The 15,272-nt window shown below is 45.6% G+C and overlaps 1 protein-coding gene across 1 annotated transcript; it reads left to right on the top strand.

Moving 5' to 3' along the window:
• The first annotated feature begins 306 nt into the window (after positions 1–306).
• Positions 307–5,438, top strand: LOC120059810 (RNA polymerase-associated protein RTF1 homolog). The gene is made up of 3 exons (XM_039008861.1): positions 307–318; positions 1,230–1,452; positions 5,082–5,438. The coding sequence occupies exons 1-3, from the start codon at positions 307–309 to the stop codon at positions 5,186–5,188; spliced, it is 342 nt and encodes a 113-aa protein (XP_038864789.1). The 3' UTR covers positions 5,189–5,438.
• Positions 5,439–15,272: the final 9,834 nt, after the last annotated feature.

Consider the following 15,272-nt stretch of genomic DNA (forward strand, 5'->3'; position numbering starts at 1 on the left):
TACGTCTCTCTCTCTCTCTCCACCATGGTGTCTAATGTTAGTCTCTCTCTCTCTCTCCACCATGGTGTCTAATGTTAGTCTCTCTCTCTCTCTCCACCATGGTGTCTAATGTTAGTCTCTCTCTCTCTCTCCACCATGGTGTCTAATGTTAGTCTCTCTCTCTCTCTCCACCATGGTGTCTAATGTTAGTCTCTCTCTCTCTCCACCATGGTGTCTAATGTTAGTCTCTCTCTCTCCACCATGGTGTCTAATGTTAGTCTCTCTCTCTCCACCATGGTGTCTAATGTTAGTCTCTCTCTCTCCACCATGGTGTCTAACGTAAGTCTCTCTCTCTCTCTCCACCATGGTGTCTAACGTAAGTCTCTCTCTCTCTCTCCACCATGGTGTCTAACGTAAGTCTCTCTCTCTCCACCATGGTGTCTAACGTAAGTCTCTCTCTCTCTCCACCATGGTATCTAACGTAAGTCTCTCTCTCTCTCCACCATGGTATCTAACGTAAGTCTCTCTCTCTCCACCATGGTATCTAACGTAAGTCTCTCTCTCTCTCCACCATGGTGTCTAACGTAAGTCTCTCTCTCTCTCCACCATGGTGTCTAACGTAAGTCTCTCTCTCTCTCCACCATGGTGTCTAATGTTAGTCTCTCTCTCTCCACCATGGTGTCTAATGTTAGTCTCTCTCTCTCCACCATGGTGTCTAATGTTAGTCTCTCTCTCTCCACCATGGTGTCTAATGTTTGTCTCTCTCTCTCTCCACCATGGTGTCTAATGTTAGTCTCTCTCTCTCTCTCCACCATGGTGTCTAATGTTAGTCTCTCTCTCTCTCTCTCCACCATGGTGTCTAACGTTAGTCTCTCTCTCTCTCTCCACCATGGTGTCTAACGTTAGTCTCTCTCTCTCTCTCCACCATGGTGTCTAACGTAAGTCTCTCTCTCTCTCTCTCCACCATGGTGTCTAACGTAAGTCTCTCTCTCTCTCTCTCCACCATGGTGTCTAACGTAAGTCTCTCTCTCTCTCTCTCCACCATGGTGTCTAATGTTAGTCTCTCTCTCTCCACCATGGTGTCTAATGTTAGTCTCTCTCTCTCCACCATGGTGTCTAACGTAAGTCTCTCTCTCTCTCTCCACCATGGTGTCTAACGTAAGTCTCTGTTGGGGTAGGATGCCATTTGGGATACAGCCAGCCTGTATAATGTTTAGATTAACTTGTGTGTCTGTCTGTGTTTTGGGCAGGCCAGAGACCCTTCAGTCCATGCAGCTATCCTCCAGCACCTCAATGAGAAGTACGGAGAAGGGTCGGGCAAAGAGATGGACTTGGAGTTTGAGATGGGCAGGGGAGCGGGACAGGCTGCTCTGAAAGTCATCGACCTGACTAAGAACACCAGCGACCTATCAGAGGACCTCTTTAAAGTCCACGACTTTGACGTCAAGATCGACCTACAGGTTCCCAATGCAGGTGAGTTTGTACGTAACGAGCGTAAAGTGCTGGGTTCACGGGTCGAACACCCGTCTCCAAGGGGATTGTTAAATTTTGTGGTGTGGGGTCGGTAGTGCTGCTGCTAGACCATAGGGGTCTATACTATACAAACTAACTATACTACACAGCAGGATCAATGCATTAGCCAGAGGAATGTAAAGATTCACCGATACGTGTCGGTCCCCGGTTGAAATGTTTTAAGATACGAGGGTCTTTTTTTAATAAATAATGGGGCCAAGGTGTGACATTGGGATCAACGTTTTTTTTTTATGGTTTGAAACCAAGATTAAAATGATTTTTATGCAGTTCACATGTGTACTTAGAGGAATATATGTGAATATATACAAAATTGGCCCTTAACTTCACCTATACAACAACAGGCCTAGGACTATATATCATTTAAGCAGGGTTCATACAGGCATTGGCCAGTCAAATTCAATAATTTTTTTTGTTGTTGTAATTTTAAGAACTTCAATGTTATACAATTTGTTTAATTGATATAATTCTACATACAGTGCATTCGGGAAGTATTCAGACCCCCTTGACTTTATCCACATTTTGTTACGTTACAGCCTTATTCTAAAAATGTATTAAATAAACAAATTCCTCATCATGGGTTCCCGTGTGGCTCAGCGGTCTAAGGCACTGCATCTCGGTGCAAGAGGCGTCAAACAGTCCCTGGTTCGATTCCAGGCTGTATCACATCCGGCTGTGATTGGGAGTCCCATAGGGCTGCGCACAATTGGCCCAGCGTCGTCCGGGTAGGCCGTCGTTGTAAATAAGAATTTGTTCTTAACTGACTTGTCTAGTTAAATAAATATTAATCTACACACAATACAAAGCGAATTTTATTGTGCAAAATGTATACAAGATACCTTATTTAGATAAATATTCAGACCTTTTTCTATGAGACTCGAAATTGAGCTCAGGTGCATCCTGTTTCCATTGATCATCCTTGATGTTTCAACAACTTGATTGGAGTCCACCTGTGGTAAATTCAATTGATTAGACATGATTTGGAAAGGCACACACCTGTCTATATAAGGTCCCACAGTTGACAGTGCATGTCAGAAAAAACCAAGCCATGAGATCGAAGGAATTGTCCGTAGAGCTCCGATACAGGATTGTGTCGAGGCACAGATCTGGGGATGGGTACCAAAACATTATTGCAGCATTGAAGGTCCCCAAGAACACAGTGGCCTCCATCATTCTTAAATGGAAGAAGTTTGGAACCACTAAGACTCTTCCTAGAGCTGGCCGCCCGGCCAAACTGAGCAATCGGGGGAGAAGGGCCTTGGTCAGGGAGGTGACCAAGAACCCGATGGCCACACTGACAGAGCTCCAGAGTTCCCTCTGTGGAGATGGGAGAACCATCCAGAAGGACAACCATCTCTGCAGCTCTCCACCAATCAGACCTTTAACGGTAGATTGGCCAGATGTGCCTTTTACTGAAAAGTGGCTTCCATGACAGCCCGTTTGGAGTTTGCCAAAGGGAACCTAAAGATTCTCTGATCTGATGAAACCAAGATTGAAATCTTTGGCCTGAATGCCAAGCGTCACATGTGGAGGAAACCTGGCACCATCCCTACGGTGAAGCATGGTGGTGGCAGCATCATGCTGTGGGGATGTTTTGCAGTGGCAGGGAGACTAGTCAGGATCGAGGGAAAGATGAAAGTGCAGAGAGATTCTTGATGAAAGCTTGCTCTGTACCTCAGACTGGGGCGAAGGTTCCCCTTCCAACAGGACAACGACCCTAAGCACACAGCCAAGACAACACAGGAGTGGCTTCAGGACAAGTCTCTGAATGTACTTGAGTGGCCGAGCCAGAGCCCGGACTTGAACCCGATCAAACATCTCTGGAGAGACCTGAAAATAGTTGTGCAGCGACGCTCCCCATCCAACCTGACAGAGCTTGAGAGGATCTGCAGAGAAGAATGGGAGAAACTCCCGAAATACAGGTGTGCCAAGCTTGTTGCGTCATACCCAAGAAGAAATCGAGGCTGAAATCACTGCCAAAGATGCTTCAACAAAGTACTGAGTAAAAGGTCTGAATACTTATGTAAATAAGGTATTTCTGTTTTTTATTTTCAATAAATGTGCATACATTTCTAAAAACCTGTTTTCACTTTGTTATTATGATGTATTGTGATGTCATTATGGGGTATTGTGATGTCATTATGGGGTATTGTGTGTTTAGGGGGGGGAATTATTTAATCAATTTTAGAATAAGTAACAAAATGTGAAAAATGGGGGTCTGAATAGGTATTTCTGTTTTTATTTGTAATAAATGTGCACAAATTATATATTGTTGATCCATCCTCAGTTTTCTCTTATCACAGCCATTAAAATCTAACTGTTTTAAATGTACTATTGGCCTCATGGTGAAATCCCTGAGTGACTCTGGGATGCTGGCCTTCTAGGCAGAGTTGCAAAGAAAAAGCCATAACTCAGACTGGCCAATAACAATAAAAGATTAAGATGGGCAAAACAACACAGACACTGGACAGAGGAACTCATCGCCTAAGAACACAGCCATGAATAAAGAATGGTACCAACACATCCTCCGAGAGCAACTTCTCCCAACCATCCAGGAACAGTTTGGTGACGAACAATGCCTTTTCCAGCATAATGGAGCACCTTGCCATAAGGCAAAAGTGATAACTAAGTGCCTCGGGGAACAAAACATTGACATTTTGGGTCCATGGCCAGGAAACTCCCCAGACCTTAATCCCATTGAGAATTTGTGGTCAATCCTCAAGAGGCGGGTGGACAAACAAAACCCCACAAATTCTGACAAACTCCAATCATTGATTATGCAAGAATGGGCTGCCATCAGTCAGGATGTGGCCCAGAAGTTAATTGACAGCATGCCAGAGCGGATTGCAGAGGTCTTGAAAAAGAAGGGTCAACACTGCAAATATTGACTCTTTGCATCAACTTCATGTAATTGTCAATAAAAGCCTTTGACACTTATGAAATGCTTGTAATTATACTTCAGTATTCCATAGTAACATCTGACAAATATCTAAAGACAGCATACTTTGTGGAAATTAGTATTTGTGTCATTCTCAAAACGTTTGGCCACGACTGTATGTAAACTGCCGACTTCAACTGTATAAAGATATTTATCGAATCATTTGAAACTAAATGTATGGTTCCTGGATTGCATCGGAGCCCATGTATAGATATAAAGATATTTATCGAATCGTCTTGAAATGGAAAGATTCTCATCTTTAGTTAGCCAGCTAACTTCGATAAACAACCAGAATTAACAGATTTTATTTTTTTAATAAGAAAGCTAGTTATGTGTTTTGAGTCCATTAGGCCATGCCGCCAATTACAAGCTTGTCTTTTTTTTTAAAATCTAAAGTTATTTCAGAATATTTAGGCAAGTTAGCTGTCTTGATCCTGCTTTTGAGTATGCTCCTCCATCGTGAAGTTTTCCAGGGGTACAGATCTGGGATCAGTTTCCTCTCCCCGAATCCCAACGTTAACCATTAGTGGGGGGGAAAGCTACACTGATTCAAGGTCAGCGTCTAGGGACAACTTCACCTGAACTGTAACAACAGGATATGTCATACTAATGTTGTTTTTCCGGTGTCTTTCAGAAGCCAAGTCTCTGTCAGTGAGCGCTAACACCTTGGCAGTAAAGGACGGTGCTCCACGCAGATCTCTCAACCTGGAGGACTACAAGAAGAGGAGGGGCTTGATCTAATGAACTACAGGAATATGGGCGTGGTCTAATGAACTACAGGAAGAGGGGCCATGGTCTAATGAACTACAGGAAGAGGAAGGGGGGCTTGGTCTAATGATCTAATAGCCTAACCCCTCAGTCAGAACCACCTGCATGTGTTGGTTGGCAAATCTACCCCTGTGTGTGTGAGAGAGGTGTGTGTGTGTGAGAGGTGTGTGAGAGGTGTGTGTGTGTGAGAGGTGTGTGTGAGAGGTGTGTGAGAGAGGTGTGTGAGAGAGGTGTGTGTGTGTGTGTGTGTGAGAGAGGTGTGCGTGTGTGAGAGGTGTGTGAGTGTGTGAGAGAGGTGTGTGTGTGAGAGAGGTGTGTGTGTGAGAGAGGTGTGAGAGGTGTGTGAGAGAGGTGTGTGTGTGTGAGAGGTGTGTGTGTGTGTGTGAGAGAGGTGTGTGTGTGTGTGAGAGAGGTGTGTGTGTGTGTGTGAGAGAGGTGTGTGTGTGAGAGAGGTGTGTGTGTGTGTGTGAGAGAGGTAAGTGTGTGTGAGAGAGGTGTGTGTGTGTGTGTGTGAGAGAGGTAAGTGTGTGTGAGAGAGGTAAGTGTGTGTGAGAGAGAGGTAAGTGTGTGTGTGAGAGAGGTGTGTGTGTGAGAGAGAGAGGTAAGTGTGTGTGTGAGAGAGGTGTGTGTGTGAGAGAGGTGTGTGTGTGAGAGAGAGAGGTAAGTGTGTGTGTGAGAGAGGTGTGTGTGTGAGAGAGGTGTGTGTGTGTGTGTGAGAGAGGTAAGTGTGTGTGAGAGAGGTGTGTGTGTGTGTGAGAGAGGTGTGTGAGAGAGGTGTGTGTGTGTGTGAGAGAGGTGTGTGAGAGAGGTGTGTGTGTGAGAGAGGTAAGTGTGTGTGTGAGAGAGGTGTGTGTGTGAGAGAGGTGTGTGTGTGTGTGTGTGAGAGAGGTAAGTGTGTGTGAGAGAGGTAAGTGTGTGTGAGAGAGGTGTGTGTGTGTGAGAGAGGTGTGTGTGTGAGAGAGAGAGGTAAGTGTGTGTGTGAGAGAGGTGTGTGTGTGAGAGAGGTAAGTGTGTGTGTGAGAGAGGTGTGTGTGTGAGAGAGAGAGGTAAGTGTGTGTGTGAGAGAGGTGTGTGTGTGAGAGAGAGAGGTAAGTGTGTGTGTGAGAGAGGTGTGTGTGTGTGTGAGAGAGGTGTGTGTGTGTGAGAGAGAGGTAAGTGTGTGTGTGAGAGAGGTGTGTGTGTGAGAGAGAGAGGTAAGTGTGTGTGTGAGAGAGGTGTGTGTGTGTGAGAGAGAGAGGTAAGTGTGTGTGTGAGAGAGGTGTGTGTGTGTGAGAGAGAGGTAAGTGTGTGTGTGAGAGAGGTGTGTGTGTGAGAGAGAGAGGTAAGTGTGTGTGTGAGAGAGGTGTGTGTGTGAGAGAGGTAAGTGTGTGTGTGAGAGAGGTGTGTGTGTGAGAGAGGTGTGTGTGTGTGTGAGAGAGGTAAGTGTGTGTGAGAGAGGTGTGTGTGTGTGAGAGAGAGGTAAGTGTGTGTGTGAGAGAGGTGTGTGTGTGAGAGAGAGAGGTAAGTGTGTGTGTGAGAGAGGTGTGTGTGTGAGAGAGGTAAGTGTGTGTGTGAGAGAGGTAAGTGTGTGTGTGAGAGGTAGTGTGTGTGAGAGGTAAGTGTGTGTGTGAGAGAGGTAAGTGTGTGTGTGAGAGAGGTAAGTGTGTGTGTGAGAGAGGTAAGTGTGTGTGTGAGAGAGGTAAGTGTGTGTGTGAGAGAGGTGTGTGTGTGTGTGTGTGTGAGAGAGGTAAGTGTGTGTGTGAGAGAGAGGTAAGTGTGTGTGTGAGAGAGGTGTGTGTGTGAGAGAGAGAGGTAAGTGTGTGTGTGAGAGAGGTGTGTGTGTGAGAGAGAGAGGTAAGTGTGTGAGAGAGAGAGGTAAGTGTGTGTGTGAGAGAGGTGTGTGTGTGTGAGAGAGGTGTGTGTGTGTGTGTGAGAGAGGTAAGTGTGTGTGAGAGAGGTGTGTGTGTGTGTGAGAGAGGTGTGTGAGAGAGGTGTGTGTGTGTGTGAGAGAGGTAAGTGTGTGTGTGAGAGAGGTAAGTGTGTGTGTGAGAGAGGTAAGTGTGTGTGTGAGAGAGGTAAGTGTGTGTGTGAGAGAGGTAAGTGTGTGTGTGAGAGAGGTGTGTGAGAGAGGTGTGTGTGTGTGTGAGAGAGGTAAGTGTGTGTGTGTGAGAGAGGTAAGTGTGTGTGTGTGAGAGAGGTAAGTGTGTGTGTGAGAGAGAGGTAAGTGTGTGTGTGAGAGAGGTAAGTGTGTGTGTGAGAGAGGTAAGTGTGTGTGTGAGAGAGGTAAGTGTGTGTGTGAGAGAGGTAAGTGTGTGTGTGAGAGAGGTAAGTGTGTGTGTGAGAGAGAGGTAAGTGTGTGTGTGAGAGAGAGGTAAGTGTGTGTGAGAGAGAGGTAAGTGTGTGTGTGAGAGAGAGGTAAGTGTGTGTGTGAGAGAGAGGTAAGTGTGTGTGTGAGAGAGAGGTAAGTGTGTGTGTGAGAGAGAGGTAAGTGTGTGTGTGAGAGAGGTAAGTGTGTGTGTGAGAGAGAGGTAAGTGTGTGTGTGAGAGAGAGGTAAGTGTGTGTGTGAGAGAGGTGTGTGTGTGTGAGAGAGGTAAGTGTGTGTGTGAGAGAGGTAAGTGTGTGTGTGAGAGAGGTAAGTGTGTGTGTGAGAGAGGTAAGTGTGTGTGAGAGAGAGGTAAGTGTGTGTGAGAGAGAGGGGTGTGTGTGTGTGAGAGAGGTGTGTGTGTGTGTGAGAGAGGTAAGTGTGTGTGTGAGAGAGAGGTAAGTGTGTGTGAGAGAGAGGTAAGTGTGTGTGTGTGAGAGAGGTAAGTGTGTGTGTGTGAGAGAGGTAAGTGTGTGTGTGTGAGAGAGGTAAGTGTGTGTGTGAGAGAGGTGTGTGTGTGTGAGAGAGGTGTGTGTGTGTGTGTGTGAGAGAGGTAAGTGTGTGTGTGTGAGAGAGGTAAGTGTGTGTGTGTGAGAGAGGTAAGTGTGTGTGTGAGAGAGGTGTGTGTGTGAGAGAGGTGTGTGTGTGTGTGTGTGAGAGAGGTAAGTGTGTGTGAGAGAGAGGTAAGTGTGTGTGTGAGAGAGAGGTAAGTGTGTGTGAGAGAGAGGTAAGTGTGTGTGTGTGAGAGAGGTAAGTGTGTGTGTGAGAGAGAGGTAAGTGTGTGTGTGAGAGAGAGGTGAGGTGTGTGAGAGGTAAGTGTGAGAGGGGACAGAGTGTGTGTACACTAGAGACTGTCCATTTTAAAACTGATAGGATATATTAAGAGAAGACTACTTTTTTTCTCTCCAAGTTTCTCTCTTAGAAGAAAGTTGTCCACCTTTTATTTTTGCGTTATTATGTGCAAAGTTGTACTTCAAATGTTTTTATTTTTTATTATTAGTTATTTCTATGTTTTTATAAATAAATCTTACGTTGGTTCTCCCTCATATGGATCTGAAGTTCACTCCTTTGGTGTCCAGGGCACAATGCTTGTGAAAGGACACCGTCTTGTAAGACTTAGATTGTTGAAATACTGTATCTGATTTCCCCATCAACAACAGACTGGATTTCTTTCGTACCTGATTTCAGAGCAGTTCCACCTGCACGGTTCACTAGAGGTTATAGGGTGAAGTTGCCTCTAGACGCTGATCTTGGGTCAACCACTAACGGTTGAGGTTAGGATTTTGGGGGAGGAGAAACTGATTCTAGATCTGTAGCTAAGTGGGAAACTTCACCCCTGAGCCTCTTAGACTGCAGAGCTCAAATCAAATGTATTTATATAGCCCTTCGTACATCAGCTAATATCTCAAAGTGCTGTACAGAAACCCAGCCTAAAACCCCAAACAGCAAGCAATGCAGGTGTAGAAGCACGGTGGCTAGGAAAAACTCCCTAGAAAGGCCAAAACCTAGGAAGAACCCCTGAGCCCTCTACCTTTCCCTGTTCTCTCTTCTCACCCTCTCGTTCCCTGTCTCTCGGTCTCCTTCCCTGTCCCTTTTTTAGACTGCATAGCCCATTATCTACTTACTGGACAGTACATGTCACTTTTTTTTTCAAGTCTATCAAAAAAAGAAACTGATTAATCTATCAATTTACATGGATCTTTTCTTTCAATCTCTAGTTTTTTTTGTTTGTTGTTGCTATCGTTTACCTCCCATTTTTCAGAGCAGATTCTAAGTGTTATCGATTGTGTACTTAGTCAGTCCCTGTATTGATGTGGCATGCCATGTGTATATATTACAGTTTGGAGTGAGGCAGAATAAAGAGGGGCAGTGTTTCGTATCGTTGGTTTCCGTTTTGTGTTTTGAGCTATCCCAACGAGTGTGTCTTCAAAAGTCTCCCTATTCCCTTATTTGTAACAGGGTTCCAATAGTGAAAATTTAAACATCTTTCAAGTTAATCACCTGACAAAAGTCCCAACAAATATCTACCCTGTTGGAAGAAAAATAGCAGCGCTCGGTTTGTTTGGGACAAAGTTTGTTGTTTTTGGAAAAATGTTGAAAGTCTATTGGAAAGTTTGACTACTAGCTAGTTTAGCTTTTTTTCTGAGTTTCGATCCCGCGAAGTGGTTAGCATCAGTTGCTGGGACTGCTGACCAAGGCCGGGTCTGAGGAGCTATGTGGCGTAGCTAGTTAGCCTATGCAGAACATGGCCAAGATGTTCAAACGTTCATAGATGACCAGCAGAGTCCGATGATAATAATAATAATCACAGTAGTTGTCGAGGGTGCAACAGGTCAGCACCTCAGGAGTAAATGTCAGTTGGCTTTTCATAGCCGATCATTCAGAGTTAGAGACAGCATGTGCGGTAGAGAGAGTCTTAAACAGCAGGTCCGGGACAAGGTAGCACGTCCAGTGAACAGGTCAGGGTTCCATAGCCGCAGGCAGAACAGTTGAAACTGGAGCAGCAGCACGGCCAGGTGGACTGGGGACAGCAAGGAGTCATTAGGCCAGGTAGTCCTGAGGCATGGTCCTAGGGCTCAAGTTCTCCGAGAATTAGAGAGAGCATACTTAAATTCACACAGGCCACCGGATAAGACAGGAGAAATACTCCAGATATAACAGACTGACCCTAGCCCCCCGACAAATAAACTACTGCAGCATAAATACTGGAGGCTGAGACAGGAGGGGTCGGGAGACACTGACCCTGTTCGACGATACCCCCGGACAGGGCCAAACAGGCAGGATATAACCCCAACCACTTGGCCAAGGCACAGAGGGATACACCACTAGAGGGATATCTTCAACCACCAACCTACTACCCTGAGACAAGGCCGAGTATAGCCCACAAAGATCTCCCCCACGGCACGAACCCGAGGGGGCGCCAACTCAATCATAGGACCTACTTAAAGGTTGAGGCCGAGTCTGCGTCTCACATGGATAGGCAGACCATTCCATAAAAATGGAGCTCTATAGGAGAAAGCCCTGCCTCCAGCTGTTTGCTTAGAAATTCTAGGGACAATTAGGAGGCCTGCGTCTTGTGACCGTAGCGTACGTGTAGGTATGTACGGCAGGACCAAATCGGAAAGATAGGTAGGAGCAAGCCCATGTAATGCTTTGTAGTTTAGCAGTAAAACCTTGAAATCAGCCCTAGCCTTAACAGGAAGCCAGTGTAGAGAGGCTAGCACTGGAGTAATATGATCAAATTTGTTGGTTCTAGTCAAGATTCTAGCAGCCGTGTTTAGCACTAACTGTAGTTTTATTTTGTGCTTTATCCGGGTAGCCGGAAAGTTGAGCATTGCAGTAGTCTAATCTAGAAGTAACAAAAGCATGGATACATTTTTCTGCATCATTTTTGGACAGAAAGTTTCTGATTTTTGCAATGTTACGTAGATGGAAAAAAGCTGTCCTTGAAACGGTCTTGATATGTTCGTCAAAAGAGAGATCAGGGTCCAGAGTAACGCCGATGTCCTTCAGTTTTATTTGAGACTACTGTACAATCATCAAGATTAATTGTCAGATTCAACAGAAGATCTCTGTTTCTTTGGGACCTAGAACTAGCATCTCTGTTTTGTCTGAGTTTAAAAGTAGAACGTTTTCAGCCATCCACTTCCTTATGTCTGAAACACAGGCTTCTAGCGAGGGCAATTTTGGGGCTTCACCATGTTTCATCGAAATGTGCAGCTGTGTGTCGTCCGCATAGCAGTGAAAGTTAACATTATGTTTCCGAATGACATCACCAAGAGGTAAAATATATAGTGAAAACAATAGTGGTCCTAAAACGGAACCTTGAGGAACATCGAAATGTACAGTTGATTTGTCAGGGGACAAACCATCCACAGAGACAAACTGATATCTTTCAGACAGATAAGATCTAAACCAGGCCAGAACTTGTCCGTATTGACCAATTTGGGTTTCCAATCTCTCCAAAAGAATGTGGTGATCGATGGTCAAAAGCAGCACTAAGGTCTAGGAGCACGAGGACAGATGCAGAGCCTCGGTCTGACGCCATTAATAGGTCATTTACCACCTTCACAAGTGCAGTCTCAGTGCTATGATGGGGTCTAAAACCAGACTGAAGCATTTCGTATACATTGTTTGTCTTCAGGAAGGCAGTGAGTTGCTGCGCAATAGCTTTGTCTAAAAAAAATTGAGAGGAATGGGAGATTCAATATAGGCCGATTTTTAGTTTTTAAAAATATTTTCTCGGTCAAGGTTTGGCTTTTTCAAGAGAGGCTTTGTTACTGCCACTTTTAGTGAGTTAGGTAAACATCCGGTGGATAGAGAGCTGTTTATTATGTTCAACATAGGAGGGCCAAGCACAGGAAGCAGCTCTTTCAGTAGTTTAGTTGGAATAGGGTCCAGTATGCAGCTTGAAGGTTTAGAGGCCAAGACTATTTTCATCAATGTGTCAAGAGATATAGTACTAAAACACTTAAGTGTCTCTCTTGATCCTAGGTCCTGGCAGAGTTGTGCAGACTCAGGACAACTGAGCTTTGGAGGAATACGCAGATTCAAAGAGGAGTCCGTAATTTGCTTTCTAATGATCATGATCTTTTTGTCAAAGAAGTTCATGCTGAAGTGAAAGCCATCCTCTCTTGGGGAATACTGCTTTTTAGTTAGCTTTGCGACAATATCAAAAATTAATTTGGAATTGTTTTTATTCTCCTCAATTAAGTTGGAAAAATAGGATGATCGAGCAGCAGTGAGGGCTCTTCGATATTGCACGTTACTGTCTTTCCGAGCTAATCGGAAGACTTCCAGTTTGATGTAGCGCCATTTCCATTCCAATTTTCTGGAAGCTTGCTTCAGAGCTCGGGTATTTTCTGTATACCAGGGAGCTAGTTTCTTATGAAAAATGTTTTTAGGGGTGCGACTGCATCTAGGGTATTACGCAAGGTTAAATTTAGTTCCTCAGTTAGGTTGTTAACTGATTTCTGTACTCTGACGTCCTTGGGCAGGTGGAGGGAGTCTGGAAGGGCATCTAGGAATCTTTGGGTTGTCTGAGAATTTATAGCACGGCTTTTGATGATCCTTGGTTGGGGTCTGGGGTCTGAGCAGATTATTTGTTGCGATTACAAACATAATTAAATGGTGGTCCGATAGTCCAGGATTATGAGGAAAAAGTTTAAGATCCACAACAATTATTCCATGGGACAAAACTAGGTCCAGAGTATGACTGTGGCAGTGAGTAGGTCCAGAGACATGTTGGACAAAACCCACTGAGTCGATGATGGCTCCAAAAGCCTTTTGGAGTGGGTCTGTGGACTTTTCCATGTAAATATTGAAGTCACCAAAAATTTGAATATTATCTGCCATGACTACAAGGTCCGATAGGAATTCAGTGAGGAACGCTGTATACGGCCCAGGAGGCCTGTAAACAAAAGTTGGCAGGTAGCAACAAACTAGTCAGGATCGAGGGGAATATGAACAGAGCAAAGTACAGAGACATCCTTGATGAAAACCTGCTCCAGAGCGGTTTGGACACACAGACCGGTGCGCCATAACCATGCAGAGCTGCTTAAAGGGGCAGTGTTGTATTTTGAGACAAGCTTGAATAAGCTCAGTAGCCAATAGGCAGAGGGTAACATAATTTGTCTGATTCTCTGTAATAATGGTATGGGAATAATAATGCATTTTATTTTGTAAAGTGGTTTCTTGCATCAAACAACATGTCCAGTCACCTCCTTGTCTGAAGGACAAGTGGATAAACAGGTTAATATCAAGCCCTGCATGTTTTTTTTCAAAAGTCTCATGTAATGTAGGTCTACACTGAACACCACACATTGGCTGCTACTGTAGGCTGAATGATAGAACAGCTATTTCCATGTTGAAATGCTATTGGTAACATTTTCTCCATTGTTGGTAGGGCACTCTGGTAGGACTTACATTTAATTTATGATCAAATAGCCATAGTAGCCTACTTGACCGCTGTTAAAACTGACAAAGGATGTACCCGCTTTGTGTTCACTGTAAACGCACACCGGATGTTGCACAGAATTCTCATAACGTTCAAGTTTGCGCTCAGAAGACCTGGAATTTGCTCAGTGATGAAAAACATGCGAGGGCTGTGACTCTGATAACATCCTCCACAGCGAGGGCTGTGACTCTGATAACATCCTCCACAGCGAGGGCTGTGACTCTGATAACATCCTCCACAGCGAGGGCTGTGACTCTGATAACATCCTCCACAGCGAGGGCTGTGACTCTGATAACATCCTCCACAGCGAGGGCTGTGACTCTGATAACATCCTCCACAGCGAGGGCTGTGACTCTGATAACATCCTCCACAGCGAGGGCTGTGACTCTGATAACATCCTCCACAGCGAGGGCTGTGACTCTGATAACATCCTCCACAGCGAGGGCTGTGACTCTGATAACATCCTCCACAGCGAGGGCTGTGACTCTGATAACATCCTCCACAGCGAGGGCTGTGACTCTGATAACATCCTCCACAGCGAGGGCTGTGACTCTGATAACATCCTCCACAGCGAGGGCTGTGACTCTGATAACATCCTCCACAGCGAGGGCTGTGACTCTGATAACATCCTCCACAGCGAGGGCTGTGACTCTGATAACATCCTCCACATAAGAGTCACAGCCTCAATTTTTTTCATCACTGAGCAAATTCTGTGACTAGACTCAACAAAAGGAAGAAGAAACTGTATTATGAAGCAAAGATCAATGACATACAGAATGATGGGGAAACTTGGGAGCACCACCACCAGATCCACCACCACCACCAGATACACTACCACCACCAGATACACCACCACCACCACCACCACCACCAGATACACCACCACCGCCAGATACACCACCAGATGCACTACCACCACCAGATACACCACCACCACCACCACCACCACCAGATACACCACCACCACCACCAGATACACCACCACCAACAGATACACCACCACCACCAGATACACCACCACCACCACCAGATACAACACCACCACCACCACCAGATACAACACCACCACCAGATACACCACCACCAGATACACCACCACCACCAGATACACCACCACCACCAGATCCACCACCAGATACAATACCACCACCAGATACACCACCACCACAAACCAGATACACCACCACCACCAGATCCACCACCACCACCACCAGATACACCACCACCACCAGATACACCACCACCACCAGATACACCACCACCACCACCAGATACACCACCACCACCAGATACACCACCACCAGATACAACATCAGGAACTGGTTTCATCACTGCAGCTCCTTGCATCATCATGAAATCCAAAGACCTGTTGTTTGGCTCAGCCAATGTCTCAACCACCACCTTTCCACTGTGCTCTTCCAGCAGCAGCTCCATCAAGCCCTCCTCCGGCATCATGAGGCCCAGTAAGAAGACTGAGTGAACAGGATGTGGACGATGACCTGTTCTTTGACTTCCTGAACAGCTCAGACCAGCCAGTGAGAGAAGGGAGGTCAGACCCAGAGACCCTCTGAGTGTCTCCTGAAAAGTCAGGCTCCCCCAGCCACCACCTCCACTTGCTGCTACCCCCTTGACGGTCCCCTCCTACCCCTCCACGCCCCCCTCCCTACGGGTTATGTCTTGTACCTCCAGCTATAGCTCTCTCTCCACCAGCACTCGGTGTTAAAACAGGAGGGTCAGAGGATGGCTCTGCCAAAGAAAG

This window comes from Salvelinus namaycush, chromosome 15, assembly GCF_016432855.1.
Source record: "Salvelinus namaycush isolate Seneca chromosome 15, SaNama_1.0, whole genome shotgun sequence".
In the NCBI taxonomy this organism is placed as follows: Eukaryota; Metazoa; Chordata; class Actinopteri; order Salmoniformes; family Salmonidae; genus Salvelinus; species Salvelinus namaycush.

Excerpts from the sequence above, each read along its gene's own strand:
- LOC120059810 (XM_039008861.1), top strand. Across the intron at positions 1,453-5,081 it reads CCTACAGGTTCCCAATGCAG|AAGCCAAGTCTCTGTCAGTG; the intron begins GTGAGTTTGTAC and ends GGTGTCTTTCAG.